This window comes from Apaloderma vittatum, unplaced genomic scaffold (assembly GCF_000703405.1).
Source record: "Apaloderma vittatum isolate BGI_N311 unplaced genomic scaffold, ASM70340v1 scaffold12309, whole genome shotgun sequence".
Taxonomy (NCBI): Eukaryota; Metazoa; Chordata; class Aves; order Trogoniformes; family Trogonidae; genus Apaloderma; species Apaloderma vittatum.
In genome coordinates, this window is record NW_009737719.1 from 187,108 (window position 1) to 205,749 (window position 18,642).

The following is an 18,642-nucleotide window of genomic DNA, read 5'->3' on the forward strand; positions in this document are numbered from 1 at the left end:
ATATAGCAGTAGTAGTGTTTTGAACACAAAATTCAAGATATATCTCTTCTAAGACAGAATCAGTGCAACAGACTTGAAGTTGAGTGCAGAGAAATAAGCAATGCCAGGGAAACAGATAAGATCTGTCAACAGAAAGAAGTATTTTTATCTGAACAGAAACTGTACATGAAAGGTATGTTCAAAAACATGAAAGGACTTAGAAGGCATACAAGGGAAATGACTAGCTTCTCACAACTAGTACCTGACCCTACTTTATCACCAAGTACATATTTTGTACTCAGAAATTCAAAGTATGACCTTCTTAAAACAGTGTCAGTGTACCGACATTCCTTTTCCTCTTTATTGATGAAGTTGCATAAATAAGATTGTAATACATGAAGAGAGGAACCTGTGCAGAGGAATCTGATGTGTCATTGCAAGGACACCTTGATCTCTCCTGTTTTCTACTACAGACATGCAAAGTTTAGTACTAAAAGGAATTAAGTGCGTTTCAATGACTTCTCACAGACAATGAAGTCACTTTTTATACAATCTATGTGAGCACTAGGAAGCTAATTTAAAGGGATATTAATACCCTGCAATACACACAAAATCAATAGAAATTGTAAGGACAGAACAAATTGATTGGAATAAAGGAAACTGATGGAAAAAGCCATTCAAGTGCTGCAATCACTGTCACAGCTTCAGAGTTCAGAAACAAAACTAGGGTAAATTTTCCTAGACACACTCTAAAAATTACATCCTGCTGATGAAAACCCAAATTTTTCATGTGATTCCTGTTACAAGTATAAGAAAGCAATAACTACTTGCTACTGACTATGAATAATGTCCAGAAAAAGCAAAATTTTTAAGATCTGCTCTAGGGGAATTTCACTCTAGTGATGATACATGAATTCTGATGTCATAGCCCTGGATTTAAAATGCAAATGACTACTTACTTTTGAATAGCAAGTTTAGGTCAAAAAAATACACACTATGTGCTTGTCATAAATTATATATGGACAAGTCATCCAGACAAAACATTATTTAAGAGCATGAAACTCCTCATAAATCCTATTAGAACATAGGTATTAGCTGTTTCCAGAAACACAGAGGTTCATAAAACAGATCATTACTGAGTTAAGTTTTCATTTCAGCACACTTCAAAAATTTGAAAAGGGCAAGGTGTTTTTTAAGGCCTCATATTTTACAATACGTATATAATATTTCAAGATGCAACAATACAAGTTCTGTAAATGGAAATTCAGTTACCAAGGAAGTGATTAATTAGCCCTGCACTTCTTTCTCACCTGCTGCCTTGGAGCAAAAGGAGACACTTAAAAAAATAAAAACTTGAATGTAAAAGATGACAAATGAAAGAAGTCTCATGGTTAAAAAAAGAAAACAGCACAGGTTCGAATATGAACAAAAACTCTTTCAGCGCGTATGGAGGAGAAAATAAAAAGTGGTGCTTAGCCAAACTGATTTGATTATAAATATTCCAGACATACAAATCAGGCAGAGAATTCAACCCCAGGAACATTGTGTTAAATTTTAGCTTGGATTCCGTTCGCTCCAAAATGGTATCTATACCTTTTATTGTTAAACCTGTTAACATAACTTGGAGAAGTCAATATACACCTGCCATGGAGAACATTTTGTAGAGGTATCACAGCAGTCAGAAATCTGCGCTTCATACCTTTGGCTACACTCACTGTCCACGTGCAGTCTAATGGGGCTAATGGCCAGTTTAAAGTTAGTTCTACATCGAGTGGACTGATCAGGGTTTCCTCTGGACCCAATCATCTTCAAAAACATTTATATGTTAGTCATTGTGTTTACAGCAAAATGTTACGGACCCCCCAGTACAAGAGAGACCTGGAAATACTGGAGTGAGTCCAGCAAAGGGTCATGAGGATGATTAAGGGACCGGACATAGTTCATACAAGAGGCTGAGAGAGCTGGAACTACACAAAAGGAGTCCAGTTCTGTGTGCGGTTCTGGGCAACCTGGTTCAAAAAGGCCAAGCAACTACTAGAGAGAGTCCAGCACAGGGCCACTAAGATAATGAGGGGACGGAGCATCTACCATATGAGGAAAGGCTGAGAGAACTGGGTCTGTTTACCTTGGAGAAGAGGAGGCTGAGGGAGGGATCTCATCAACGCTTATAAATATCTAAAGGGTGGGTGTCAGGAAGATGAGGCCAGACTCTTGATGCCAAATCAAATGAGGGATTGTTTTGATCGGGAGATCCTTCTGCTGATAGATGACAGAGAAGAAAAACGGCAGCGCCCTTTCTCTTTAGAGGTCTGGGATAATAGTGTAATTGAGTCCCTGCTATACTGAGCACACAACTTTAAAAATTCACTACGCAGCACAATACAAGTGTTCTTGGCTTAGACCCAATTCAGGACAAAACAGAAGTGCACTGTAGGTCAACACAACGGTGTATGAACAGAAGCCCAAGAAAGAGGTAGTTCTGTTTCAGTTGTTCTCTAATGATTACAAAGCCTTCACTTTCACAGTCCTACAAACGTCAAACCGAGACCGCAACCTTTGGCCACCTTAAGTAGATGCAAATCTGAATTTATGTCTTTTAAAATCTAAAATAACACTTGGGAGTTCCTGCCTTTCTATAATTAAATTTAAACATTATATAAATGCAATTACTTGTAGAGATAGTACTGAACTTTAATTCCACGTCCAATTCCAGCTGTAAAAGTGGAAAACAACTCTATCACAAGACACTAAAACACTGGCTAGAACCTAGAGCGTGTTGAAACATTTTAGCAATATTGAGAGTAAACTAGATTTTTCGATCAAACAAAATATTTGGTGCATATATCAATATAAAAACATTTTTTAAATATCAATTTCAAATATTCTTTATTTTTTTACCACTATAATTCAAAAGTGAGGAGACAACATCTGAAGCTGGGTACTTGCTCATGTTCATTTTTGTATAGCATGTCAGAGTAAAATGTTTCAGTGAAAATTCCAGTTAAATTTCTCTGGGAAAGTAACATTTATATAAAAATTTAAGGTTTGGTGTGTTGAGGAGGGCAGAGAATAGGAACAGGTGTATCTGACAGCTTTCACAGACAGTAAAAGACTTTACATCATGCTCTAAATGTAAAAAAGTATAGTTACTAACTATCATGTTGAAAACATCAGGAGTTCATCAGCATTCAGAAAGAAACATCTCTGTTCTCTCATATAAAAAAGCGGACACAGAAGTTAAGATAAATTGCAACAATGATGCTTAAAAAACATTCAGAGATTTGCACTGACAACTATTGATGAGAATTAGTTATGTCATCATCTTGGGGTTACTCCTGTATTTGCAAACGTGTGAAATTATGAGAATGCCATTGTAAAACAAAACAAACAAAATCACAATATACTCCTTAGGGATAGGTAAGGAAAATGTTCAGAAATCTAAAAGAAAATTTGAAATATTATAAATATATCTGTGGGTTTTAGCCCAGTAATTCAGGTAACTGCCAGGACAAAAAGTCTCCTCAAAAATGAAGCTACATTCATTTGAACAATATGTTTAAGGACAAGAAGACTTATGCCCAAATTCTAATCTCTGTACATGACAACTGGACTGTTTCCAATGTGAAGGTTGTTAGCTAAGGAAAAAAAAAAATTAAAAAAAAAAACCCAAAGATTACTAAACTAGAAATACTAAAAACAGAAGACCACCATATGGTCTTTCAAGTCCTATCCTTAGAAGCCTAGGTTAGCTCACTGTGTGAGTAATTTCATTAGCCTCCAAAACACAGATGGAAAACTAATATACCTCATCATTCTTTTCAGTGAGTGTTCTGGTCTTATAGAGCCTAGTGGCTGTTAAGTTTTTTTTCAGTGACTGCAAAAATGCATTTATCTTTTTCTTACCCCCCTGACTCGACAGCATTTTGTACAAAATTCAGTCAGAAGAGTTTAGAGGTAGCTAATCCCTCTCTTCAGCATGAGCCCATGACCTCCTGCTTCAAATGCTGCTAGACAGCATCTCAAACAGCTTACGGGCATGAATCTAATCGCCTTTCCACAACTATATAACGGCTTAAGTTCCCCTCAACCTCCATCCATACTCTTGGTAATACTGGATAAATCAATTTAATACATAAACAATATTAAATCTAAAGCCAGGTTTGTTCTTATTCCAGTCCACTGACCCATATGCATTCCAGAAATATTAAAAATAATTACTGGCCACTGTTACTTTAAATGACACATTCTTTCCATTACTCATAGAGAAGTATTACTAATATCATAGCATGTAAAACAGATATCAGAAAAGCACCACATCCTGCTCATTTCTTTTCTTTCTTTACATCTTGAGGTTTAATTAATTATTTTTACTGCTGGTCACATTTCATGTAGGCAGTTAATTGCAAAGTATCTTTGATTACACTTGTTTTTACACTTCGATTACACTTGTGTTTAACATCACCGCACAGCAGTGGCAAACAAGTGATTTTTAGACCCACTTTGTGCTAAATGTCATCCTTTCTTTAGCAACATACTATTGTGGCATGGCAAACATTAACTTCTGGTCAGCAGAAGCATGATATGAAAATTTAAACCTGTGCAGTAATTGGAACTTATTAATTGCTGCAATAATAACACGACCAGTATCATTCTGCAAGAAATAAGGTCACAAAACTAATGCAAATGTTTACATACACAGTTTCATCTTTTCAGTATTTTATTAAATGCTCAAATATTTATGTCCTAGTAATCCAACTATTACATTAACAAATATCCAGTGAAAAATATTCTCATTTCAGATATATAAAAACCCCAGACATATTTTATAAATGCTATTACATCATTTGTTCCTAGAAAGAGCTGCAGCTCTTCATACTGCGGGGGCAGAGGGAATTCATTTGCAGCTCCCCCTACAGCAAATCTCTCCGAAGATCAAAAACATGTTAGGCTTCTGATAATCAGATAAATGCTTTATATTTTTTATGGTCACAGCAGTTTTGACAGTGACTGTACTTATCATTAATGTGATCAGATACTAAGAAATGTCTTTTTAAGGTACCTCAGCTGGTCATGAGAAAAGAAAATTGAGGCACTTCACATCCATTAGATTTTGTGTGTTTTCTTAACAAAATCTGGAAGTGGATCAAAAATGTTTTAGACTCATTGGGTCTTATCGTAAACTTAAACAAATCTCACACCAGTAAAGTCTCTAAATTAAGTACTTTTGTTTCTCAATAAAACATGAACACAAATGTATTATTCTGTAATGTAGAAGAAAAAAAATCTCACTAAATTGAAAACTCTTTAAAATATTAAAGTTCATTAGAAAAATTCAAACTTAGATTAATATCAATTAATACCGGCTTAGCTATCCAAAGACTTCTTCCTCATTTAATAATGGAACACCAACCAAACTTCTAATGAATTAACCAAGAAGAAAATCACCTGGCTCATGGCCAGGCCTATGATTTTCCTGATTATCCATCTTAGATTTGTGACTCCAGCCTGACCCTCTCTTAATACACTAGTCTATAAACTGTCTGATTTCCTAATGGCATGGGAAAAAGTAAACCATCCACAAGAATCAACACTGAAAGCTCTGCATTAATCGTACACCCAAGCATTTTATGTTTCAAAGGTGCAAAGGCATCTGGAGATAGAATAAGTATATATATGTGTGTGTGTGTGTGTATATATATATATATATATCTCGGTAAAGAAGTCTTTGCACACGAATTCCCACTGGAGGAGGAAAAGAGCCAGCTAAGACAAGAACTGCGTGTGTCAGCAGCAGTGACACAGAGTCGACATCCCTTTGGATCTCACACCATCAGTGGCCGTTACCAGCAGTAACAAAAGCATCTGGCTTTGCATGGCTTTGTGTCTGTATCTAACAGTTTGATTCAACAGTATTTACGCACTCCTGGAGTTCTCTGTTCTGAGAGGCAATTTGGAAATTTTTAGAGGCCTCAATAAAGAAAACAAACAGCAGGTAATTAATCATGATAATTGTGTTTCCAAAGGTCACACTATGATTTTGAGCAATTATACCAATCTTTTTTACTCCTCAAATTTAATTCCAGGGGGAAAAAAAATAAATCCCTAAATTTATGATCATAACTACTTGAAAGAAAAACTAACAAGAATGCAGTCTTGTAGCTAATGCATTGATTAGCAACCCTTGAGATTTAAGAGGCTTTGCTTTCAAATAACGTCCCAAGATCAGCAAGTTCAGGAAAAAAAAGAAACTGCATTAGTGTATAACTTGCTTGGGACCAAGTAGCCCTGCTGAAATGCAAGATATCTGCTCAGGAAAACTTGTGAGAACGCAAGGATGTTTGCATTTCCCTCTACAGTGACAGTGAATTCAAACAAAACCATCACGGGGACAGCTTTTAATTAGCTTATCTGGATGCAGTGGCTTACTCTTGGCCTCACTGTCTCTGTTGCAACTCAAAGAGTGAAAACTCCTGGGGTCTTGGAGGAGTCCAGGAGACAAAGTAGCTTGGCTGTAGCATCCCAGTAATAGCCCTGAGCTGAGGATGGGAGACCTGAAGTCACATGTCTATTTGTAGATCTGTGTTGCATATCATATGACTGGAGAACAAATAAGCTCAACATACCACCACCACATTGTACTTGACCATGAGTAGTCATTATTATTATTATTATTACTATTTTTTTTTAAGTGGCCTAGCTGATATGTTTAAGGGCAAACAGTACTGCTTGTGGGCAAAAGACATCCCAAAATCAGATCTCAAAAGGAGTTTCATCTAACGTCCGAATTCCAAAGGTGTTTAAACAGAAGCTAGACACTGCTCAAAAGGAAAGGCTCAAACCATGTGCCTAAGACAGAAGTTCAGTTCTCTGAAGATTCATCAGGTCAAAGCAGGGTTTCTTGGAACACAGCTTTAGCTGAGGCATCAGAGAAAGAAAGAAGCTCTTAACACAAACTTGCAAGTATTGTGGACAAGTCAAGTCTCTGTCTTCAAGCATTTAAATATCTCTGCACATACGAATATCAGAAGCCTGACTTTGCTGATGAAGCTTGAGCTCCTCAGCCTCATTTCAAAGTTGAATTCTGGCACTAGATTTTTTAAAAATATTTATCTGTGTTCAATTTTGACTAAATTGTCCATCAAAGGGTCATTTCACATTAGTCCTTCCATTCCATATATATACAACTTATGTGTTTTACAGGAAAAATGGAAGAGGTGAGTCATTTAGCTACTAAAAATATTTTCATTTTAATGTTGTTTCTATTGTGTATATTGAATGCACGATAGAGAAAAGCAGAATACCTTATTCGGAGTTAAATTAATTTCATTCTGACAGTCAAGAAATACAGTGGAGTTTTTATTACCTAACACATACTCACTTTTAATGCCAGATTTTATCTTTCAAAATAATAATTAGCAGTAGTTTTAACATTTTCTCAATTATAAAGACCTACCGTCTAATGGATAAAATTTCCATAAATTTTAGTGAACACATTGTGTTAGCCTATTATGTTCTGTATTATTTGGCTACTGTCATTAAACAATAATGCATCCACTTTCTTACAAGCAAAATTTTAAAAGGAGCTTTAAATACAAAGGGACAGGGAAGAGGCAGATAAATTATGCAACTGAAAGGGGTGGCTGTTTTTCTCTTTGTCTCTTAAGTGCAAATTCTTCACTGTGTTTCCCAGACACCATCTGTTTCCAAAACAACTCATCCCCAAACATAACAGAGGAGATTGGAACTTCTAATAGGAGTTAAACCTGCCAACTTGCAGAATGGTCTGAGCCTTCTCAAATAGGAAAAACATAATAGTACACAGCTGTTAACAAATTACAAGAGGCAGCGGGTATCACCCAGATGATGCAGTGCACCATTTTAGGGATTTTTCATTAGAATCATAGATGGCTCATCACTTCACAGTGTTCCTGCACACCTCCTTTAAGAAGGCCAAACTACACGTGGGCATTTAAAACCAGGGCTCATTTGACTTAAAAATATGTTGGGAGGGTTAATTATTTTTTTAAAGCATACTACTAAAGCCTGAATAATGGGTCACACCTGCTGAAGGCCTCACTCCCTTTGCAATCAGGTGTCAGAGAAATTTGGGAAAAACAGAAGCTGCCAGAATTATTCACATCAGGCACCCAGCTGTGCAAGCACCCTTTCTGCAGGATTTTAGAAGGAAGTACAAGAACCTAGGATGTATTCAGAACCTAGGATGTATTCAGGTATATGACAACATGCCACAAGAGAGCTCCCTTCATCTCTAGAGGTTTATATCAGTCCCAAAAACGCTAACTATTTACTGTTCTAGAATATCTCCCTAGAAGAGCAAAGTACCATTTTTAACCTAGTTATACTATGAAGTTTAACGATAGCACTGTGCTTACTTGGAAAATGAGTTTATCTTTTTTGCATCTTCTCTGTGTATATGGAGAGAAGAAAAAATATCTATTTAGTTTAGTGTAATAATTAACAGTGGAACAATAAGTTACTAGAAAAGTATCTAAATTCTTTTTATGATACGCTTGTTCTTAAAAAATATCTATGATATAAGAATATGGATTGGACAGAAATCATCAAGGGCATTGTTTATAGATTCTTCTTTATAGATTCCTGCTATCATTACCACCCCATGTCAAACAGTTTCATACAGACAATATTCTCTGCAATACACTTATAATGAAACTTCATTCTATGTGAAACTGTTTATATTATCTATTCTGATCATATCTCTAGTAGATTAAATCTTTTTCAAACAAGAAATCCTTAGCTAGTCTGAGATATGATGTCTTTTCTGCCCTTCACCAGTGCTCCTTATCCTCCTCCTTCATTCAAAATAATTCTCCTTTCTGTAGCCCAACTAATTTATTTCACATATGCAACATTCTTTGCTTCCAAGGACCTTTCCAGATAATTTTATAGCTATCAGTAGACTAAAAAGTGCTTCTGTTGTTCCCTTGACAGTTCTGTTAGATTAAATCCATTAGCACTCACGTACACACACATTACATTTCAGTTATTTCTGTTCACAACGTGACAATTATTAAGATGTTGTTCTTCCTCGCTGCCCTTACAGATTCTACAGATTTGGATATTTTAGTTTTCCTTAGCTCTGCTTTTAAATCTTTATTTTATTACTACATTATTTCATCACAGATTCTATATTCCTGACCCTGCAGCTCCTCCAACACACTTAATTACATTATAGGCAACCATCTCCGCTCCTGCTCAATATTCAGAGGAGCTTCACTGAGTTTTAAATGCACAAAATGGTCGTTTCCACACTCTTCATTTCTGGCTTCTGCAGTTGCGATCTTGTCCTTTGTTACTAAAAATAGAGCTGCTTCCAACTACCTGAGCTGGAAAGCTAATTACAGAGCTGGTAAACAGTGCTCCTCCCTGTTGAGCAAATGGCAGAGCAAGGAGCCTGCTAATGCACTAGGGCACACACAGTCCTGTGCGTCTTTGAAATCTATCAAGTGTCATTTATTTAATCATTTGTGCCTGTTTGCTTCATGGATAAATTACTATTTAAGTAAATAACCGTGTGACTGTTGGATCAACAAATCAGGGAGAAAAAGAACAATCAGCCCATTTTAGGAAAAAGTATTCTAGCCCCATTCTCAGCTTGCACAAATCAGAATAATTTCACGGAAGTAAAAAGCATATTATTGATTTAGACTAGGTGAAAGTCTAGTTCTCTTATTTCCTGCAGAGGAGGGGTTATTAGAGAACTGACTGCAGCAGCTTAAAGACTTTTTTCAAGTTATTTGTGTCACATATAGGTAAGAAAAAACAACTGCCACTGTAAGAAAGCACCTTCTTCTTCCTTTAAAAGTGCTCTCAGTCATGGCTGCAGTAGAGCAGCACCTTGCCTGAAAGACATTTCCTGCCTTAAGACCTAAGGTAGAAATGCCCATGCAGTTTTAGATGCTCCTCTCTATCTATCAATGAAACACTGGTTTCCCTGCTCCATGGGACTGATTCCCACCACATAGCCCAATATACTACCAAGGTTTCGGACATCACTCAGTCATTAAAACTCATTTTCACCCATCTTAGTAATGGGTGAAATATATAGTGACTGCTAGAATCAATGTGAAATGGGTGCAGCCCCAAAGAGAAACTGTAAAATACTCATTATGTTTCTTCTTCCAACACACTTTCTGGGGCCAGGAAGGGAATTCTGGAATTATAATTTTTTCTTCGAATAGGAATAAAATAATTAGGTAGAAAGTGACCAGAAAGACCCATTTTAAGAAGCATTTCTATTTCCCTTTCCTAACCTCCCCAGAAATAAACAAGTAGGCAGAACTGTCATCAACACGTTAGAAAAGTTTGATGAAAAGTATGCTGGTGAGTATAAACTATTTGCCATCATCATGTTCCTGTCATGCAACAGGTATATGCTAAATACAGCACATACAGAATTGTTATCTCAGATTAAATATTTACACAGCTCATTTGGGAGAGGAGAGGATGAGCTCCCTCTTCTGTCTCTCATCTCCATGAAAAGGAAAGTCACGCAAACTACCACCAGTTGTCAAGGAAAAGTGGTTTGCCAATTTTAGAAAAAAATGGTTGGAAAAAAGAAGCTAAGATGGAAAACTGCAAACAGAGGTGGAAATGTGTGATATAAGGAAGAAAATGCAAGAAGGAGCCAAAAAACAGAGGCAACGAAAGGCATGAGGAAGTGAGACTACGGAAAATCAATAGTATTTCAAGCTCTGCATATTCTGAAGAGTAGAAGCAGAGAGAATTCTCTGGCAATAACAATGGGGAAAAAGAAACAGAATGCCAGCCTTCTCACCTTAAAAAGAAGAAATAGAGAGTATAGATCTGAACACCACAAAGCAATCCCACACCATCACACCTAAGCCAACTCTGAAGAAGTCAATTCATGCACTAGGACTTGCGTGGTTGTCATTTTAGCAGTGTTTCACCAGAATTGACACATCTCGTTTCCGTGGCATTCTGTGTACGCATAATAGAGTGCCTCAGGAGAAAGTCATATGCATTTTTCACATCTAAAGCCTAAATAAGTCTGTGTGTATGGGGCAGGGAGTTGGACAGTGATGAAGGAAGGTGCGTGTATGATGAAATTCAGCACATAAGCTACATTAAAAGCCCGTTGGATCCTGGCTTTCAATCACTGATCAATCTTCCTGTGTTTTCAGACCTTTCTTTCTGACCTAAATGACCAAAAGCAGTAGACAACATATTTGTACCTTAGATAAAATGTGCTTATTATAGTAGGACAAATACTTTTCAAATGACAGTATATTCCAGAAAACAATCCACAGAAACAAACATATGCAAATAGCATAAGCAATATTTCCTCTGCAGCCTGCTATTTCTCCCAACATTAGTTCTCATCTTAAGGCAGAAGTGTGATAACATATAACCCTGAGAGCCATTTCTAGTTTATTCATTTAGATTTCAAAGGCACAACACCAACAACCACTTTCCTCATGTGTTGCACAGACCAACTTGTATATTTAAATTAGTCATGAGTGGTTTTAGGTGGACTGCTTCTCTTGAGTTGAACTTGCCAAATTGATGTGGCAAGTAAAGTGTGTCTCCACCCTTCTGTTAGGCTACTATAAAGCTTCCAACTCCCTTGGAAAAAAGATCACAAGAAAGGTGGGAGGGCAGAAACATGGAATGTGAGAAAACTGTTGAAAATAAGTTGCTTAATTTTTTTAAACACAAGTTGATACTCTATCTCAGGCAGTCATGGAAAAGTCTCTTTCAAAGTCACACTTCTCAATGTATGAAGTGACTTTTTGAGCCTTACATTATTCACACCAGATTACGTATTTCACCAGACAGGTATCACTCAAATTTCAATCTTCATAATGACTACATCAGCATGTGCAGACTCCAGAGCCAGATGAAATTAATGGAATAAATTTAAAGATATATTAAACAGGAGGAAAGGGAAATAACCAAGCATTAACACATTCCTTCATTCAATAATTGCCTGAATCAGAGGCATTGATGAAAGAAGCACATGATAACGTACAATACTGAAGCATACGAAAAAGAACTTTATCCCATGATGGACAAAGCAATTTGCTGTATCATAGTAGGATCACTTTCAAAAGAGTTCATAACTATAATTAACTCTGCTTATGCCTCAAAAACCTAGCAGACTCCCTTAATCTACAGAAAATTCATTGGAAGTACTTTCTAGCTACTGACCAAGTTTCATACAACATATATTTTAATTTTAATAGCCCTTAGATCATGAAACATTCAAATTTTTCTCAACAATTCAATAGTTAATCAAAAGCTACAGATTTGTCTCCATGGAACAGGGAGCCTGCACCTAAAAATAAAGGGTAAATACAGAGTCCATCACCTTACCTCAGCTATGTGTGGCATCGGGTTAAATCCACAGAGATTGCACACAACTTTCTTGCACTCTGTACATGTATTAAAGTTGGGAGGATCCTTAGAACCAATATTTAGTCCAGTTTTACAAAGGGGACAAGACACTTCAGGCTGGCCGGTCTTCTCTGGTTCCGAGAGCCCAGCAGGTTTCTTAGCTTCAGCAGCCGGAGGCTTGCCATCCTTAGCCAAACCAGGCTTCTTTTCTAAATCAGAGCCTTTAGTATCCACTTTGGATCTCTCCGATTTTTCAGTCGTAAAAGGCTTGGCTTCTTTCTTTACAGAAACAGCTTTAGGAGGAGGCTGAGCCTGACCTGCCTCTTTAGGGGCTGCCTGAGAGGCCGGAGGCTGTGATGGAGGCTGGGGCTGCTTGGCTGCAGGAGCAGGCGGAGCGGGGGCTGATGGCTGAGACCCCGGCTGACCTGCTGTGGAAATTAAATTCGAGGCCTGGCTGAAGATTGAAGCTCCAAATCCAAAGAGTTTTCCAGTAACTGTTTCTTGTGGTGTTGTAGGCTGAGGCTTAGGGGCATCAGTGATGCCTCCCAGATTAAGGCTGAAACGCCTTGATTGCTCAGGAGGTTTCTGAGGTGGCTGGGGTTGCGGTGCTGGCTGTGCTGATGGTGGCTTGGGACCCGACGGGCCCTTGGGAGCTGGTTTGGCATCAGACTTCGGGGCTGGTTTTGTTTGTAACTTCTTAGGATCATCTTTCGTTTGTGTTGGCTCGACAGGCTTTTGAGTTTTAGCATCTGGTCTTGCCCCAGGCTGAGACGCAAGCTTGGGATCTGACTTCTGCCGAGACACCTGTGGAAGGGGTTTGGAATCTAGTTTATCCCCTGGATGCATGTCCTGTGACGGCTTGGCAAGCTCTGGCTTTGGGGAATCTGTCACTTTCTGTGGAGGTCTGAGACCTGCCGAATCCTGTTTCGGCCCTGGTGCTGCAGACGTAGGCACAGCATCTGTTGTAGGCTTCTGTATACTGGCTTGTTTTTGTTTATCTTCAGACTGTGTTGGCTTGGCCTGATCAGACTTTGGGGTAAGATCTATTTGCTGGGAGACCTCAGTAGGCTCAGCACGGGGTTGTTTCACTTTTGCAGTTGGAGACCCAGGCAAGGACGGTTGTTTTTTCTGTGGCGGGGTTTTTTTCGATTCTGCTAGCTGCAAAGGATCGGGTTTTGGAGAAGCATCTTTCTTTTGAACTGGCTGTGGCTGAGGAGATGGTTTAGCTGTTGAAGGTGGAACGGGTGTCTTCTGTTTGGGTGGAGGTGGATGTGGCCCGGGACCATGACCTGGTGCTAGGTCACCACCTAATGCTCTTTGCATCTGGCAGTTTAAACAGAGCCATTCCTTAATCTGCAGGGGAAAAAAAATATAATTTTAAAGGTATTACAATTAAAACAATGTTATTAAGAGTTAATAAAATCAATGTCATAATAGGCTATTCTAGTGTATAGCTTGCAGCAATATTTCAGACTTCTGTGTAAAAAGGGAGAAACACTACCACTAATATTGTTTTGTAGTTAACAGGCTCAGCTGATTTTTTCATTCTTCTTCACACTTTTGTGATTCGAGCTATTGCTGAACCCATGATTCTAGTGACGTCACAGTCAGTTTACACACAGCTGAATATTGGAGGATAAAACCCCAGCAGAATGAAGAAATGCACTGGCATTTCACGGAACCCAGCAGCGATTCATCTATAGCAATAATTTGCCAGAATAGAGAAAAAAAAAAAAAAAAAGACAAACACTGCTAAAATAGTTTGACACATCAAGTCTGCTGACAGAAAACAATAATCAGTATTAAAACACAGTAAATGCATAATTATCTTTAAGCATACATCTGTCAAGCTCTTCATACAGCTTATGGTTTTGGTAACGGCTTAAATTACAGGGCACAAGTATTGGCACTATATATGTATCCAATGAACTAGGCACAGAGGTGTATTAATGGACAGCATATATTACACAGACTTACATTTTACCACGAATCTGAAGGCAGGTCTTCATTTGAAATCAGTGACAAGCTTTGCTTAGGCCCTGATGGCATTTTAAGAGCCTTAAGTAGGCTTCCCAAAATTCTTCTGTTATTAAAAGAAGCTCCCAGAGTGATTACTGTATGCATGTATACAATAAGCCCCTCATTTTAACACAGAAAAGGAATAAGGAAATAACGTATTTACCCATGTTTCTCATCAATTTTAGTACCTCACAACTTAAAAAAACCATTTTTTTCTCTTTCCTAAGAACTATTATATGAGAGGGAAACTGTAATTTCTAATAAAATGGAGAAAAATAACAATCCTAAGTGGTCATCCCTACCTTTGCTTTCATAAAGCCTCACAATCTGAGGAAGGATCAAACAGGCTCAAGCAACACATGGTAAGGACACATCACAGGCTACTTTTCACATTTTACATTGCTAGCAGAAACATTATAGGCACCAAAAATGCCACTTAATATGGCCCAGTGTCCCATGGGCCTACATGTGCAAGCAGATACTTAAGCAGGTCAGCCCTAGCTCTGCTTCTGTTCTCTACTCTGCGTGTGAAACAGGTACAAGCTACGGCATTTGCACCCACCACTGCCACAGAGGGCAAGTGCAACGAGGAGGACACAGAACACGAGACTCTCCATCTTTTCCCTGAAGGTGAAGATTTCTGAATCCTGTTTCTCACCCAGGTCTGAAATCTCTACCATACACCGCGGGATGAATCTGGAGGTACCGCATGCAAAGAAAGATTTTTGTCTGTGTAATGTCAGAGCTCACTGGAAGGACAGAACTCTGATGTCACGGACTGAGGCAAAAACTGCATCATTTCGGTGTGGTGTGCCAGACTTGTATTCTTCCAGCAGCAAAAATTTAAAGAACAGTTGGACACAGTTCCCTAAAACACAGGTATCCCAATTATCTGATAAACACGGTATACATACACTCTGGAATATGAGCTTGCTACTACTACTACTAGCTTCACAAAGAGATGCCCAATTTTGGCCTCAGCTCTAAGTTTACAGTAATCAAGTTACCATTCATAATAGTGCTGCTTTTATCTTCCAGTTTCAGCACAATTTTTTTTTTTAGATTGTTTAAACACAATTCTCAATCTACCTGGAACCCACATAGCAAATGGCTGTTAAGAAGTGAAACCAACTGAAACAAAACTGGAACACGTGCTTAAGCTGTGCTTTGAATTATTAAAGGAATTAAGTTCACAACTGCACAGAGGACCTGAGCAAAGATTACATTTAGCTTAACTCTCATTTTGTTTGATTTGTTTGATCAGTTCCTCTACAAATCCCCTGTCCAAGGGACAATCACTTGCAATAAATTAATCTTAAGTATGACACCTAATTTTAGATATCAGTAATCTAATTTAATTAGATATATACTAATACCATTTCTGGATAAATTCTTAAGGGATTTGGGGTGTTTTTTGACACTTCCACTTGCCTTTTTTTTTTTTTTTAAATTTTGTTTAAATGGAAGTGCTGTACTCTTAAGTAAGATGACCAGATGAAACCACAGCAGTAACAGGAGCCTATATGCTCTCAGTCAGCTTCCAGGAAATCCAACTTTAAGTCACTACGACACCTTTAAGGCGCCAAGCAAAGTAGCTATAGGAGTGGGTGGGGCTACAGGATAACTAGTCTGAATAATTCTTATGTTTAAGGTGCCTAGTTCCAAGCATTTACGCTTGTCTTCAACATGCAGCTAGTCCAGTCTAACTCTACCTAACTGGAGTCAAAACAGAAGTTAATTCTATACTTTAGTTTTCAAGACAATGTTGTTGCAGAAAACAAAATCTAAATTCTCAATTGTTTTCTATCTTAAAAAAAAATTAAAATTATATACATATATACACACATGTGCACTCTCAATATTAAACAGAAGCCTTTAAAGCTAAAAATGCATTTGCTACTCCTACAGCTGAACTTCCAAACTGGAAAATGTAGGAAGTTTAACTTCACTATATTATTTTTTAAATCTTTCTGGTTTGGACATAAAATTCCTCCCATGCACTTTAGTGGGAGGCATTAAGTGCCAAAAACCCTCAAGTCATTATAGCTTACACACATCATCTTCAAACAAATATAAAATCTGTGATTGGAACTGCAGGAGTTCAAAATGAAGTGTGTTGCATGATGCAGTTCTGTTTGTTCTACTGCAATTACAGAGATTTTCCATAAACTTTAACAGGAGCAGGCTTAAACACAGATTCTCTTACACATCATCACAGATGAAGTAAAAATTACTGCTGCTGTAGATACCTGATATATTAATGTCTATCTATCCTTAAAGGTCTTCCTGAACAGCAGGTCTGTGACTTGCTAGTTTCTTACATAGTTTATGTATTCATCAACCATAACATTTTTTAAAAGCTTCATAGAGACTCTACTAGTTGGGAGCACCACATGAATTTATTCAGTGCTTTACTAACAATATCCATGGGGAATTACACTGAAGAGAATTACAGCACCATGTTCCATGGCCCGCCTTTCTTTATGCATTCATAATCTAATAGTTGCTTCCAACAGCAAATATAAGCTACACTTCAGTTCTCCTTATCTCAAATAAAGCCAAGGCAATCCAGAGCCTATTCCTTTCTGCAAAAGAGTTTAAATTTGTTCTAACTACACAAATCCATCAAAAACAACAGGAAAACTGTCAGAGGGCGTCAACTGGCGTGCTCGATTTCTATTCCTGCAGATGATGTAGGGGAGGGAGAGAATCCAGCTTGATTCTAAGATTCCAGATGTACATGAGAAAGAAATTTTGACTTGCAGATTGAACATATTTTATATAAAAAATTACTGGCACACAATACAAATGTCGCTCTCGGAAGCCATTTTAACAGTCCTTTTGCAGAACAGAGCTGTATTCTGAGGCAATTGGTCTCATTTTCATTTAGACCAGATATTTGGTGCTATAAAAAGAAACTTCAAGATATGCATAAAATATTAACATCCCTTTATATCACCACAGAACTGTAAGAATTTATAGAGCCTTTATGTTGCCACAGATATGTAAATGGACCTTGCCAACATTGCTCAGCGCTGCCCCAAAGCTTTAGCAACAAAATCAGTTTCTAATCTGAAAACATACCAGCTTATTTGGTTCCTGACAATTTCAGAGAAGAGTGAGGAATCCCAGATTTGGTTCTTAGTAGACATTTTTGTCAAGATGATGAGAGAAACATGAAAAATAAAGCACTTGAGCCCATGATTTTATGCAGCTTCATGTAAGGTGGTGTTGTAAGAGACAAGAAACTATGTCAGAAAATTTTGTTATAAACAAAAAAGAACAGCTATCATGGAACAGATTGAATTAGTATGATGAATACACATCTGAAAAGGTCTTCTAAACAAGCCTGGGCAATACTAGAGACAGTTTTCCTTCTACAACATCCTTCCATGAATAAGATCTCAGATATTTGAAGTAATTAAACTGAAAAAAAAAATGCTTTAACTATTGCACATGGTACATGACTGATCACTACAAAATAAACATTTACCTTCCTTCCAGATATCAGATTAAAAAGGCAACTAGGGAGTTTATCAGGGAATACCCACTCAAAATGCTCACAAGAGAGATGCTAGGTTCTAGTCAGCAGCATGGTCCCCAGGTATCCATTCCACAAACCACCGCAATGGTTACAAACCCTGTTGCTTGGTGCTAAGCCAATGTTGGAGAAAACTTATTAAACAGTCATTTTAAAAGACTATTTTTAAATGTTACTTTGCTATTTTAAATATACTAAAATGTACTGTGTTACGCAGTTATCACAATCCTAAAAGATAACTCCACTACTCTGCTCAGACTCCTAATACAAAAAGCTATAGTTTGCACATGAAATGTAAGTGTTTGGGGAACTATTATTTTATAGATTATATAATTAGAATCATAAAGCAAAACTGTGAACATAATCCTTTGATTTTCTTTTTTTTAACACTAGTGTTTCAGAACACCTAAAAGTTTTTACAGCCAAACATCTGTTTAAGCTGCCTCGTGCACAGGACGAGGAAAAAGAATTTTACACAATCCAGTGCCCTTTATCATGCACCATGGCAACAAATGCTGATTGCTTTCATTAATTGCATCTACATTTAATACACTAGGAACGCATGAATGACTAACAAAAAAACAGAACCGCAAATTTGCTCCATGTGCCAGTATAGGCTGGGGATTGACCTCCTGGAGAGCAGCAAAGGGGAAAGGGACCTGAAGGTCCTGGTGGGCAGCAGAATCACAGAATCACAGAATGTTAGG

The 18,642-nt window shown here is 37.6% G+C and overlaps 1 protein-coding gene across 1 annotated transcript in view; it reads right to left on the minus strand.

Annotated features, from left to right (window-relative positions):
* LOC104279939 (protein piccolo-like) overlaps positions 1-13,728 on the minus strand; it is a gene marked incomplete at both ends in the record, with an annotated part of 195,140 nt that extends 181,412 nt beyond the window's left edge. The window contains 1 exon segment of the mRNA XM_009877407.1: positions 12,355-13,728. Within this exon segment, the coding sequence (XP_009875709.1) occupies positions 12,355-13,728 (1,374 nt within the window).
* Positions 13,729-18,642: the final 4,914 nt, after the last annotated feature.